Source organism: Miniopterus natalensis, chromosome 9 (assembly GCF_054644295.1).
Source record: "Miniopterus natalensis isolate mMinNat1 chromosome 9, mMinNat1.hap1, whole genome shotgun sequence".
Classification (NCBI taxonomy): domain Eukaryota; kingdom Metazoa; phylum Chordata; class Mammalia; order Chiroptera; family Miniopteridae; genus Miniopterus; species Miniopterus natalensis.
The window spans coordinates 12,968,342-12,982,670 of record NC_142089.1 but is presented as its reverse complement, the minus strand read 5'-3'; the positions used below and the strand labels follow the sequence as shown (position 1 = coordinate 12,982,670).

The 14,329-nt window shown below is 52.3% G+C and overlaps 1 protein-coding gene across 1 annotated transcript in view; it reads left to right on the top strand.

The window, feature by feature from the left end:
- The window catches only part of MYOM3 (myomesin 3), a 45,230-nt gene extending 32,902 nt beyond the window's left edge, over positions 1 to 12,328 (top strand). The window contains exons 25-37 of the mRNA XM_087820210.1: positions 175 to 311; positions 1,810 to 1,954; positions 2,091 to 2,150; positions 2,484 to 2,551; positions 3,618 to 3,728; positions 5,344 to 5,431; positions 5,981 to 6,019; positions 6,272 to 6,380; positions 7,500 to 7,663; positions 7,868 to 7,904; positions 8,091 to 8,113; positions 9,808 to 9,863; positions 10,761 to 12,328. Of these exons, the coding sequence (XP_087676336.1) occupies positions 175 to 311; positions 1,810 to 1,954; positions 2,091 to 2,150; positions 2,484 to 2,551; positions 3,618 to 3,728; positions 5,344 to 5,431; positions 5,981 to 6,019; positions 6,272 to 6,380; positions 7,500 to 7,663; positions 7,868 to 7,904; positions 8,091 to 8,113; positions 9,808 to 9,863; positions 10,761 to 11,024 (1,301 nt within the window). The 3' untranslated portion in view covers positions 11,025 to 12,328. The remainder of the gene's footprint in view (positions 1 to 174; positions 312 to 1,809; positions 1,955 to 2,090; positions 2,151 to 2,483; positions 2,552 to 3,617; positions 3,729 to 5,343; positions 5,432 to 5,980; positions 6,020 to 6,271; positions 6,381 to 7,499; positions 7,664 to 7,867; positions 7,905 to 8,090; positions 8,114 to 9,807; positions 9,864 to 10,760) is intronic.
- Positions 12,329 to 14,329: the final 2,001 nt, after the last annotated feature.

The window sequence follows — 14,329 nt, the reverse complement described above, 5'->3', positions numbered from 1 at the left end:
TTCACTCTAGAGTGAGCGTGCGTAAAGCCCTCCTCAGACCCCCCACCCCACCCCAGTCATTTCTCCTTAGACATTCAAGCACTGTGCAGAAATGCTCAGGGCGGGGCTGGTGAGAGGAGGGAGGGGGGAAGGCTCCCCCCCCCCCCTTCCTGAGCTCTGCCTGCTGCCTCCCAGTGATCAAGCTGATCTCGGGCTGGAACATTGACATCCTGGAGCGGGGAGAGGTGCGGCTTTGGCTGGAAGTGGAAAAGTTATCTCCGGCCGCTGAGCTGCATCTAATCTTCAACGAGAAGGAGATCTTCAGCTCCCCGGTAACTGGAACTCAGGCTCCTAAGAGAGGTTCCCCCCAGCACCCCAGCACGTGGCTTCCCCAGGCAGTGGTTCCTCACGAGGCGGCAGCACCCCCTAGCGGGCATTTCAGAACCGGCCACAGGCTTTGGCTGGCACAGTGAGGTGGGGATGGATGACACCCGGTTTTCAGCACCTGGGTAGCAGATGGTAGGGACGGTAGATGCCTGCCCATGTGAGGGGCAACCCCACAAAGAACTTCCCACGCCCTCTACAACTTCGAATGTCCCGCCAGACATTCTTCAGATGAAAAACCTACATTTATGCTTACAACTATCCAAGCCTAGACCCTAACTCTGAGATATAGAGAATTTTTGCAGTTTTACTATACACTAAATAGAGTTTTTATTCAAGTAGACACTTCGCCTATGCTCTTTCATTCATTTTCCTGTTCTCGTGCCGAATCGTCTTTATCCTTTTGCTTTTCTCACCTCTCTTCAATTCAAACCAAATCATTATAAACCAGTGCAGCCTGAGAGCGTATCTGAGCACCTGTGTATTGAAAATCATGTTACTTCTATTTCATCTTCCTATTATAGCTGTGGCATTCCATTGCTTTTTATTAGTTGACTCACATGAGTTGCCCATAGTCAACTGTTTTTACTACTTAGAAATATGACAATTTCAATCTCATGACAGATTCAATCATGAGATCATACTGTTTGTGAATTTTATCGCCCTCAGAAACTATGTCTTATAGACAGGGCGCTGGTTCTGACAGAGGAGAGAGAGCTCGGGGCTGATGTCACAGGACCCATATCATCCCCTATCGGTTGTGTGCCCTCGGGCAGAGCCCTTCCCCTCTCTGTGCCTCTGTTTCTGCATCTGTACAATGGGGCTGGTTGGCCCAGACTCAGGACAAGCAAATGAGCAAATAGATTTGAATGTTCCGCTTCATGATTAAACATGAAGAGAAAGTGTCACAAAGTCCAGACTCTTAGTACACAGCAGTGGCCCTGAGAGAAATATAAAATAAAACTAAATGGCTCTCTCAAACCACACATACAAATAAGGCTGGGGGAGTAAGGTTCTAAATGTGGAAAAGAAAACTTTTAAAAACTGTTAGGATGTGACAAAATATAAACGAGTGTTAATTCTGGGTAGCAAGGGCACAGGCTTTTTAAATATTATCCTTTATGCTTTTATGAAGACAGGAAATAACAAACAAAAAAAGTGATGCAATAGGGGAATGGGGTTTATTATTATTTGCAATTAATCCAGGCGCCCAAGGCTCATTCCTGTGCCTGCGGGCCCCCATGGGTTCTTCCCTGCCTAGTGTGAGGAGAGCCCCACGCTATAAGCGGCAGAGGGTTATCCAGGGCTCCCTCCCCATCCCTAAGACTTCTGACTCTGCACATATCACCCCCCCAAGTCCACCCGCACCCCAACCTGTGTCCCACAGTGCAAATTCCCTGGGATTGGAAAAGGGCCAAAGTGATTCTTGGGCTTTGTTCTCCCCAGAACCGCAAAATCAACTTTGAGCGAGAGAAGGGCCTGGTGGAAGTGATCATCGAGAACTTGTCTGAGGATGACAAAGGGTCATACACAGCTCAGCTCCAAGACGGGAAAGCCAAAAACCAGGTCACCCTGGCCCTGGTGGATGACGGTGAGTGGCGCCCTGCCCACCCCACCCACGCGCCAGGCCTCAGCTCTCAGCTCTGGGCTCTTCTGCCCACCCTGACGCCCCTCTCTGGACCTGTGTTCCTCTTGGCTCATGCCAGCCCCTCCCTGTGTGTTCACAGATTTTGACAAACTTCTGAGGAAGGCAGATGCTAAGAAAAGAGACTGGAAGAGAAAACAGGGTAAGATTTGCTGGAGTGAAGTTCAGAGGCTCGGCCACCAGGCCGGGGGTCAGTGCTGGGGAACTCTGGACTGGTGGGGGAATAGATCCCCCAGCCCTGCTGGGCCCTCAGGGGAGAGCCACTGCCATTCAATCCAGCGCTGTCCCCATGCCAGAACGAAAGAGCACCTGCCCAACCAGGAGAGTGAGTGCCTCCCTACACTCTGCACCCCAGGCCCCACCCCAGCCTCACCCCAGGCCCCACCCCAGCTGTCTTCCCTGGTCTTGCCACCAGGCGGCGCCCTGGCTGAGCCTGGAGCTCTGACTGGTGGGCGTGTTTGTTTTGCACTTGCAGGTCCCTATTTTGAGGAGTTCTTACAGTGGAAGGTCACGGAGGACTGCCAAGTGCTGCTGACCTGCAAGGCAAATCCCTATACCTGCCTCCAGCCCTGCCCCCAGGCCTTCCCCCAGGCCCATAGCAGTTTCTCCCCAAGCCCGGTGGCTGTACTTGCCCCGCTCCCCCCTGTGCTTGGCTGATCCCACACCGGGAAAGAACCTCAGGGGGACTGCATTTAACCAGAAAGCAAAGCTACCTTCACAGAGCCCAGGGAGCAGAATTCGTGTGAGCTGGGTCAGCCTTCAACTAGATCTCCAAGCTGCACCGGGCGGGGGTTCTTTGGGGCCCAGGGTCTGAGAACAGGTGAGGGGTCTGTGTGTTGAAGGGGTTCCCTGGTGGCTGTTGGCAGCCTTGCCAGACACTCTGCTCGGTGCCTCAGAGCATTGTTTTATTTCATCTGCTTCACGAGCATCTGTGAGTTAGGCATTGTTATCCCCAGTTTACTGGTGAGAAAACAAATGGGGAAATAGGCCAAGATCAAGAGGTGGAGCCTGGACTCTGTCTGACTCCCACGTGGTGCTCCTTCTCGGCACCCTGCAGCCTCTCTGGGGAACTGAGGGAGGGGAGAGTGGGAGAGGGCACTCTCCCAGGAGCATATCCATTCGGCAAACTCGAAGCACCTACTATGCACCAGACACTCTGCAAGGCACTGGCATACAGGGAGAAAGAATTGGTCTCCTTAGAGTCCAAATCAGGATCCCTGGGAAACAGCGTGCCTCCTGCTGTGACCGAGACGTGCAGGAAATTGATTAATCATGAGGGGGTGCTTCAAGGAAGGCTTCCTGAAGGAGGTGACATCTAATAAGTCTAAGATACATAGGCGATTACAAGGAAAAATCAAGTAGGGAAGGGATCAAGAGGCAGAGGGAACACCATTAGCAAAAGTCCAGACTTCCAAAGCAAGCAGAGACATAGGTGTGAGGAAGAAGATGCATGAGACTTAGGGTGAGGGTGGGTATGTGCCGTGGGGGGGGGGGGGGGCAGGGGAAGGGAGGAGGTGTCACATTTGTTTAAAAAAAAAAAATTCTGATGAGCTGAGCTTTTACTTTAAAAGAGGAAGCCGGGCAGAGTCTCATTCTCTGCTTGCCTCAGGTGACCAACACCAAGAAGGAAACCCGCTTCCAGTGGTTCTTCCAGAAGAGAGAGGCGCCGGACGGTCAGTATGACCCGGAGACTGGAGCAGGGCTTCTCTGCATCGAGGAGGTCAGTGCAGCTCCCACTTCACGGCTCACACCCTCTAGGCTGTGCCCGGAGCACTGGGTGGGGAGCCAGAAGCAGGGCCAGGAGGGGGTGAGGCAGGTGAGGCACTCAGGGGGCACTAGAGACTCAGTAATCAAGATAAATAACATTTCATGCAATATTTTTTTAAAAATCAAAATTAATGCAAAAAAAAAAAAAAAAACACTATGGGGTAGACAATACCAAAATTTTAAATAAAGGCAGGATCAGTCATACTGATTTTTCCTTCTGTTTGGACTCCAGCCCTGGCCCTGCCACTGTGTGGCCTTGGGCTGGTCACGGTTCCTCTCTGACCTGATTTCACCTGTGACATGAGAGGACTGGAAGGGGTGCTCTCTCTAAGGTTCCTCCTGCCCGACAGTCTAGGATTTTAGGACGAGAGGTGGGCACCAGGCCTGGAACTCAGTCCACCCACCCCCGTGCCCCGTGGCCTCCGAGGAGTGCGGCCTGGTTAAGACAGAAATGCGATTCTTGTTCTCAAACGTCCCATGCTTTTCCGCCCCGCTGCTGGTTTCTGTGGCCCCACTGCGTGCCCAGGAGGACCGGAGCAAGGGCAGGTTTGCTGACTAGGAAGGAAATGACCGTTTCAGGGTCTTCTCCCAAATCCGTGCCAGGACGATGCCAACCTGGCCTTCGTCATCGTGGTGCTAGCTCCTCACACAGGGCCTAGCACTGAGTGGGTGCTTACTGGCGACTGAGTCCTACACTCATCCGGCCCCTTCGTTCGTGCAGAACTTCCTGGCTTCCCAAGAGGCACCTCCCCTGGTCCCCACAGCAACAGCAGCACGTAGCCAGGCCGAGGATCATGCCACCACCTTAGATGAGTAAACTGAGGCTCAGGGGGTTTAAGTACCAACAGAGAGTGGGGTCAGCAGTCACTCCAGTGGCCTTCCCCGGGGTGTGTCGGGGACTTTGGAGGCTTCCCTGGGGGAGGAAGGGAAGGACCTAGGGGAGGACTATCGGGGTTCAGACCTCTGATCCCCAGGTTAGGAGCTGCCTCTGCCTTGGAGGCTGCCTCACAGCCCACTATGTAGAAATGGTCAGGGTGGGGGGCCCTTTGAAGGGACAGGGAGACAAATATCACTCCCCAGGCCCTGAGGGAGACACTGTGTGATGAGACGGACCCTGTTTTAAAAGTGCCACCCAAGTTATTGGTTTACTGAGTGCTGATTCAGGCTTCGTTTGGGGGTTAACAAGCATGTGCCAGAGAGGACCCCCTTGTCCTGGGCAAAAGAACACACTGCCTTCTGGAGAAGTACAGAGGAGCCCCTCTTCCCAGGGCCCCCAGGGCGGCCCAGGGAGAGGGGGAGCCAGGCTCAGACAATCCCCACGAGGAGGGGACACTGTGCCCTGCTTGGAGCAGCTGCTCTCAGCTCTCCATCCCCCACATCCTCAGACCCAGACCAGCCCTGAGTTGGAATCAGGGGGCTCTGGAGCTGGAGGGAGCCTTAGAGCTCACCCCTTCCAGCTGGGTAAACTGAGACCCGAGGAGGAGAAGGGTCTTGCCTGAGATCACACAGAGAACTAAGGCCGGCCTGGAGCCCAGGCTGACCCTGCCTTCACTCATCCTTCTTTCCAGTTGTCCAAGGAGGACATGGGAACTTATAGAGCGATGGTTTCTGATGACCGAGGCGAGGACAATACCATACTGGACCTCACCGGGGAAGGTAGGAGCTGGCGATGTTGGAGATAGGCCAGAGAGGCTGTGGGGAGATTATAATGAACCAAGAGACAGTGATATGCCCTGTGGGGTAAGATGTATGGGATCCTCATGTTACTTGGAGCAACTGAAGCCCAGAGAGTTTAAGCGACTGGCCCAAGGCTGCACAGCTAGTCAATGGCAGAGGCCTGATCTGTGTGACACTGATGCCTGTGTTCACTGAAACATACCACAGTGAGCTCAGGTTCAAGACTCAGAGCCCAAGTTCCCTCCTCTGCCCCACAGTGGGCCCTGGCTCCTCACTCAGCTTGTTGGCTCAGCTGGCGAAAATATTGTGAGGTCGGCCCATGTGCCCTCCATCCGTGGTGCCCCCTGCTCCATCAATCACTGAGTGCCCAGGCCCCCCCACCCCCCCACCATGGGAGTCATCCTGCAGAGCTCCTTGTGCCCCAAGAGGTGCTCGTGAGCTCCACCAGCCTTTCCAAGGCTGTCCCCATCCTGGTGGGTCCATAGGGGGTTCTGACATCCGCTGGCCATTCTCTCTGTCTCCTTCCAGCCCTGGACGCCGTCTTCACTGAGCTGGGCAGGATTGGTGGTAAGCCTCTCTCTCTGCCCAGCCCTGCCCTGAAGCCAAACCACCTCCAGGGCACCGCCAACCGGCCTGGCTCCTGGGGGTGGGTTTAGTCTCCAAATCCTTAGGCAGGGGGTGGGGGAAGGAGAAGCTCCTGCCTCCTCACAACACTGAATCCTCCCACCACACCCGAGAGCAGGGACAAGCTGGCGGGCCCCAAAATGTGCTGCCCAAAAAAGCTTGGGGGAGACTCACGCTTCTCCTCTGCCTCCCCAGTCCTCTCTGCAACCCCACTGACAATCCAGGGCACTGAGGAGGGGATCCGGATCTTCAGCAAGGTCAAGTACTACAACGTGGAGTACATGAAGACCACCTGGTTCCACAAGTAGGTCGGCTTTACCTTGTAGGGGAGCCCAGCACCTGCCCCAGCCCAGTCCCAAGGGGTCAGCAGACAGGGTCTCCCACTGGTCCTGTTGCCCACAGAGGGAGTCAGGAATGGGGAGCAGAAGGGAGATCCCCCAGGGAAGGTGGATAGCCTGGTGGTAGGACCGTTTTTTTGAGAATATCCACGACCACAGAAGGATCATTGTCTTAGAGCAGCGTCTGGAACTGGGGGAGGAAAGGGTGTAAGAACAAGGGAGAACCAGACAGTCAGGTGGGGGTCATGGTGCCCTTGTGGGTCTTTGGGGCCTTAGCAAACTCAGGCTCATGCAGAGAGACTGACAGCTAACTGAGGGCCAGGGCTTGCAGGCAGGATAGATAAGGTATCCATGAAGACTTGGCCGTGAACTAAGTGACTCCAGATAGTTTGAGAGCAGGATTTTCCTGGTGCTTCTGGTCATTTGCACTCCTCAGCCTTGTGGAGCAGACGTTGCTGCGCTCATTCTGTGGAGAAGGCTAGACTGGCTTGGTCAAGTCTCTCAAATGAGTGAGAGTTAAGGCCAAGTTGAATTCCAGGACAATGAAGCTCCTACTGTAGGGTGTCTGAGCCCTGTGACTAAGCCCTAGAGGTGTCACTTCTGCAACACAACACTGGGGGCATGGGCCAGGTGGCTCCAGGAATGAACTTTAAGTTAAAAAAAAAAAAAAGAGAAAAAGTTTATATGGTTTCTTTCTAAGGGCTAGGGGAGAGTGCTTGCGGAAGAAACCCAGGAAGGGTTTAAGATGAGGAGGTGACCAGTGCTCACGGACCCTGGAGCACAGCACCATTTCCTCCGATTCCCAGCCTGCAGGACATGTCGCGAGTACAGACTCAGCAGAGGCACACAGTCGACCTGCCACAGGATTTGATGACTGGATGGACGGATGAGTGATGAATGGAGGAGTGCATGAATAGTTGTGGAATGTCTCATGGATGGTCACCACCTTCAGCCCACAAATCTGGAACAGAACCCCAGGAGAGGAGCTTGGGGGGGCCTGTGGACCTGCGCACAGACAGCCTGTCCTGAGCAGCTAGCGCTGATGGGCTGAGCCGGGTTAACCATTTGTTTGCCCTCACATTCAGAGAGAAGCGCCTGGAGAGTGGTGACCGGGCGAGGGCTGGCACCACGCTGGATGAGATCTGGCTCCACATCCTGGATCCCAAAGACTCAGATAAGGGCAGATACACCCTGGAGATCGCTGCCGGGAAGGAGGTCCGCCAGCTCTCAACCGATCTCTCAGGGCAAGGTGACTGTCCACCTGCCTGTCCTCAGTGAAAACCCCGTGGTCTTTTGGGGGGATTCCCACCTCCCACCCAACCTGGCATTGGCTCAAGAGAATACCGGACTGGGAGGGAAGAGAGTGGAGGATCTGGTGCCCAGCCCTGTACCTGAGGGTCACGGGCAGACGCCCTGACACTCCCCTTTCCCTTCCTCCATTTCCTTCTCACAGCCTTTGACGACGCTTTGGCCGAGCACCAGAGACTGAAGTAAGTGTCCTCTGTGTTTCTCAGCGTAATTCACAGGCCCCTTGGGCCTGATGTGAACCGTGCACAGGACCCCTTTCTGGCAGCCCCGGCCAGCTCCTCCTTTCCCTCGTCACCCCCTCGCCCCCGCCCGGGCAGCTCTGTCCTTTGGCAAATGGAACCTCAAGCCTTTTCGTTCCTGTTTTTCAGGGCCCTGGCGATCATCGAGAAGAGTAAGTCCACCCGCACTCCTGCTGTTTTCATTTCACCGAGGCGGCTTCCGGGGAGCGTATGTCTCCTGGGAGGCTGCGAAGTCCCCGTGGGCCTCTGTGGCTCTGAGCTGTCACGGAGCTGCCAGGGAGACCTGGGCGGTGGCAGCAGGAAGACAGATGATAAGGAGTGGAGGGTATCTGAGACTGTGGGTGTGGAAGCGCTCGGTGTGGGCCTGTGGGCAACGTCAGGTGCCACGTGAGGTGGGACCCGACAGGCAGGGGACAGACAAGAACCAGGCTGGGCGGGCCTCTCCGAGCCAGGTGCAGGGAGGGGATGACTCCAGAGCTGAAGCTGGTTCTGGCTGTTGGGACACCAGGGCCTCATCTAATTGAGGGCCCAGCCCCAAACCCAGAGGGACGTGGCGCGGTGTCTGAGCTGCCCGGGTGCCACCGCCAGGTCCATGCACTCGAGCTTCGCCAGGTCTGCCCGGCCAGACCTAAACCACCAGTTCCGGGGGCCTGACTGTCTGGTCCCACTGACTGGTCCCAGCAGGTCAGAAGTAGGACTTTCAATGAGGGAAAGACTTCCAGTGGCAGAGCAGCCCTGACAACGCAACAAGGAAGGAAACCGAATGACTTTGAGGAACAGAAGCGAGGACTCAAACTCTGCTGGCTTGGGGTCGTTTGTGGGAGAGAGTGCAGGCCTTGGCGTTCATAAATATAACCTGGAAGGGGCCGTGCGGGGTCTAAGTGGCCTTGCAGGGGGCAGTCCTTGCAGGGGGCAGCCTCCTTGGTGGGCAGAGTGCAGCCCGGAGACCCCCCGCAGCCTGCGCCTTGCCAGGAGGAGCCCTGACAGGGTCATGGAGACTCTCAGGCCCGTCACTCCGCCAGCCTAATCGCTCACCCAGCAAGAACATCTCCTCCCCTCCTGGAATGCGTGTCCCTGGGCAGGACACCTGTCCAGGACTCTACTAGAGGGAAGCCGAATTCTCCATATATGGTTGCGGGGGCTTGTGGGATCAAGGGTCAAGGGCAGTGGATCCTGTCACCCAGCTGTGAAGGGCTTGGTGAACATTCGGCAGCGTCCATCTCTGGGGCCTTCTCTCCTCCCCCCCTTCAGCATCCTGCTTCCCTTACATCCATTGGACTGCCACCAGCCCAGTGACAATCAGGCTCTTTGCACTTCCCTGATCCGCGCCCTAGGGTCCCTGCTGCCCACCCCTTCTGCTCCCACAGCCTCAGTTGCAGCATAAGAAATATTTTGACTTCCTGTTTAGTGATGTACAGCTCACCCACAACAGCCACAGGTCCCCTCCCTGACCAGAGTGTGTCCCAAAAGCTTCCATCCCACTTTTCCTGGCCCCTCTCTTGAGTCTCAGGTTCGTCAACCACCTATTATGTGCATTTGGCCAGGCTAAGGCTCAAAGCAACCTTATATACTGACTTTCCCAGTTCTTGAAGGGATGGGTGTCACCTCCAGGTACCACCAATCACGATGATGACTTCAAGTCCATGACAGAAACACATTATGCCCCCTATCTTCTGTTTACGAAGGCAAGGGAACGTGGAATACAAATTTAAAGATTTCCACCCAAAATGATGAAAATAGGAAAAAGGAGCATCACTTAAAAACAAGCCTGACTCGATGGAAACTTGCTTCTGGGACGCGAGCTGCAGGAAAGCCTTCCTCACGGGGCTCTCATTTTCCCTTCCAGATCGTGCCAAGGTGGTGAGGGGCCTGCCAGACGTGGCCACAATCATGGAGGATAAGGTACGGACTGGCCCCAGCCCACAGGCAGCAGTCCCATGCTGTTCCCGCACGTAGCCATCAAAAATCATGGCACAGCCCTGGCCCATGGCTCAGTGGTTAGAGCGTTAACTCTCACACCAAAGGGTCGCAGGTTCGATTCCCAGGCAAGGGCACATACCTGGGTTGCGGGCTTGATTCCCGGCCCTGGTCTGGGTACCTGCAGGAGGCAGCCAATCGACGTGTCTCTCTCACATTGATGTTTCTCTCTCTCTCCCTTCCATTCTCTCTGAAAAGCAATGGGAAAAATACCCTCGGGTCGGGATTAAAAGAAAAAAAAAAAGAATTTTCAAACTCAATTGATAAATCTTTGTATTAAAGCAATAGCCTTATTTGCATATGTCATAATGACATATATGCAATAAAGCAGAGTTCAGGCCCTTCTGGGGCAGATAATTGCCAGGATAATGATCTAAAATCCTAACTAGCAAGTATTCTTATAGAAAAATTGAGAATGGGCCCTGGTCTGTGTGGCTCAGTTGGCTGAGCATCATCCTGTGCACCCAAAGGTCACAGGTTCGATTCCTGATCAGGGCACATGCCCAGGTTGCAGGTTCGATCCCCTGTCAGGGCGCATATGGGAGGCAACCAATTGATGTTTCTCTCTTCTCTCTCCCTCCGTCCTCTCTCTCTAAAAACAAATCAATAAAAAAAGAAAGAAAGAAAAATTGAGGACAGAGGGTGTGGGGTTAAAGTAAAATGTCTCTCCCTTCGATGCTACCCCTTTATGTGATACAATAAGACACACTGGGTGAACTTACCACAAGGAGCATCTTGTGCTGGGAGCCTTCTGGGGCAGTGAGGTGAACGCCAGGGGTTACGACAAGGAGATGACTGAGCGTTTCCTTCCTCTCTTCCCAGACCCTGTGCCTGACCTGCGTCATCTCAGGAGACCCCGCCCCTGAAATTTCTTGGCTGAAGAATGACCAGCCTGTCACCTTCCTTGACCGCTACCACATGGAGGTGAGGGGGACAGAGGTCACCATCACCATCGAAAGGGTCAGCAGTGAGGACAGCGGGCGCTACGGCGTCTTTGTCAAGAACAAGTATGGCTCCGAGACGGGCCAGGTCACCATCAGCGTGTTCAAGCATGGGGAGGAGTTCAAGGTGCTGGAGAAGATGTGATCAGGCACAGCCAGAGGTCTAGTCTACATGGATCAGTAGGGTCAACCAGTGGGTCACAGCCTAGCACAGGCCCCAGCGGGGGGGTGGGAGGGAGACAGAGGGAAAAGGGATAGGGTGGAATGCGGGACACGGGGGTGGGGTGGAGTGGATACACCACAGTGGAACAGCAAAGACCTTGCTGGGGTCCCACGAGGCCTCCAGGATAGTGGGATCAGCCCTGGACTTGGAATAAGACACTACATGCAAGACCCAATTTCAACTCTCCACTCTCCATGAGCCTCGCCTTTCTCATCTATCAAATGGGAATTCCTACTCCTAGGGATTGTTTATGAAAACTCTTTATAGACCGTATACCAGTGGCTCTCCACCTGGGGGACAAAAAGCAATCTCCAAATTTTTGGTTGTCACAACTGGGGGTGTCTATTGGCAGAAGCATCTATTGGTAGAGGTCAGCTCCCCACCACATGGAATTATCCAACCCCAGATGTCAATAGTGCCAAGGTTGGTTTGCCCTGCCATAAAGTGATATATCACAATATCCCTCTTTTAGGATTCTGTATTTTCCACTCATGTAAGTTTGACAAACACTCATTTGAAGTCTAGCATGTGCCAGGCTGAGGATGGCATTGGGAACACAAAGGTAAATAATATTCAGTCCCTGCTGTTGAGGAGGCTTCAGCCCATTGGGAGAGTCAGACCTGGGTACAAATGACTCCAGGACAAGGCAGATGATAAGGTGTATAAACAGGTGCAAATAAAGTGCCACTCATGGTCGAAGGAGAGAGACAGATGCTCGTTCCAAGAAAGAGAAAGAAGGAAGGTTTTCAAACACCTTCACGGAACCAGCAGAATTGAGTTGGACCCTGAAAAATGAGTCCAACTTGGCGATGGTGGTGGGAAGAAGACATTTAAGGAGTGGAGCATGGCGAGAGCAGAGGCGAGGAGGTGGGTGACGCTGCCTTGGCAGTGTTGGATGCCAGGCTTGTGAGCTGGATGACCTTCAGGACTCCTTCCAGCTCAGGGTCTCTGCCTGCTGTGACAGATACCAGTTGGCCTTGCTTGATGGACCTCAATTCAGTACTGGGCATTTCACCACTCTCCAATTGCCTTCTTTTTTAAAGTAAAATTTGGATTGGGTAGGGTTTATTAAGTTATAGATGTATGTTGTAAAAAAAAAAAAAAATTACCCCTCTACCCTTACTTTCTCTCTAAAAATCAATAAAAACATATTAAAAATTTTTTTTTTCAAAACCATGAAAATTATAAAGGAGAAAATAAAAATTATCTATAGTTCCAACAGCAGAATATAACTCACCTCTGGTTTCTGAAATTACTTCTGAACTTGAGAATAAAATGAATCACTCCTACATCCTGCCACATGCATCAGTCATGGTGGGTAACATATCCCCCAGCTCATGTTCTGGGCTCATGGTGCAGGCAGACCAGGCGTTTGGGGGCGGGTAGGCAGGGGAACCTGGCTGGGGATGAGTATGGGGAATTGTGCAGGTCTGGGAGGCAAACACACTTCGGGCAATTCTTTTCCTTTCTCTGGGCCTCTGTTTCCACCTATAAAAAAAGAAAGGTTGAAATCATTTTTGAGGGCCCTTTTAGCTGACACTAAGGTCTTAGTGTCATCAGATGGAAACTTTTCTCACTAGGGGCTTTGCTCTTATATTTCCATCAGATATCAGAGTGTTTTATGTGGTGTATCTGTTCTGAGTGCCTGCTGTTCTGAGTGCAAGTCTCTAACATGAATCATGTGTCAAACATATTTCACAAGAAAAAGGAACTCATGCTTTAGAGTCTCTGCCACAGCCTCAATTTGAGGGGCTTTCCCCCTGAGAAAGAAACCTCCACCACTTCCTCAATTTCAAAGATTATTTAGTCTTTCCCCTCATTCTACGGATGAGGAAGGGACTTGCCCAAGGTCACAGGGGGCCTTCTATGATTAACTAGGGCTGGCCTCCAGTTGCCCATTTGGTGAAACAAAGGCTATTTCCTTTGGGGCATCCTCAGGTGATCTCCAAGGTCTCTTATCTTTCTGGTCTCCTGGAAAATTCAGTCCTAGGAATGCCCAACTAATTCCTCTGCAAAGTCTCACTGCCAAATAGAACAAAATTGTGATAAAACTATCGCCCTCTGCTGGTAACACGCTAGAGTGACAAAACCTAACCGGGCAAGTTCCTTGCCTTTATAAAAAAACTAATGGAACCTCCTCAAGAGTGAGCTTTAAGTGATGATGTCTGATAGTTTCCACCCCCTTGCCTTCGCCAAGGCTCGACCAGGATAATTCACTTAAAAGAGTGGTTCACGGGAGAATGTATTCAAAGTCAATATCGTTCCAGAGAGTGAACAAAACAAAGTCCTTTAGCTTCGGGTAAACTGGTCAGGATGTTAACAGTATTGGTTGTATTTTAGACAACAGAGAAGTTGAGCGGCTCGTGGGATATGCATGTGGAGATGCCCATAAGAAGTATATCTGTATGAACGAGAAATGTCACGTCAGGTCAGGTCAGGTCAGGGCTGGGAGTCACATTCGGGATTCTTTAGGGGACAGTGGGTGGCTTGCACCGTGGGCACCTAGAACAGTGGGCTGAAGACAGGCCCAAGACCAACGACATTTCAGAGGCAGGAAATCGTTAAACCAGAGAATTAGCGAGCAGGCCGTGTTAGCTTCTAAATAAAGACTGGTAAACATTTAACACATGACTGCAATTTATCATCATCATCATCGTTCGGAATACAAATTGCAGCTTTCCCTACAGGAAGCTGTTCCTTCACCTTCGTGTAACCCTCACAATCTACTTTGGAAGAAGCTACGGCTACTATTATCTCCCTTTTTCTTTTCTTTTTTTTTTTACACGTGGAAAAACTAAGGCACAGAAACTTGAAGCAACTTGTACACAGTCAAACAGCTGTCAAAGTTGGAAGTGTTCGAAGCTGAACTTTAAAGCCCAAGGTCTCCACTTGTATAGTGTAGGAAAGTAGAACAGAACACCGTTTAGGAAGATGCAAAATACGTTTTTAAAGTAATGCTGATAATGTCTCTGTCCCTCAAGAGCTCGGAAGAGCTCGAGCAGGTCTGGTGGTCTAGCCCAGGTGCGATGCTACCAACTGACAGCGGTGTTTGCACCTCACAGGAGATGTAACTGTAAACGGAGGCTTGTTTGAGAAGAAAATACTGCGATCATTTTCACCCCATCAGTGCAAAACATTTATAGAATAAAATGTTTTACGCATCAGTAAATATTTTTCATCCTTTGTCCATAAAAGTATTTTTCAGACTTTTGAAAAACAACCACCTG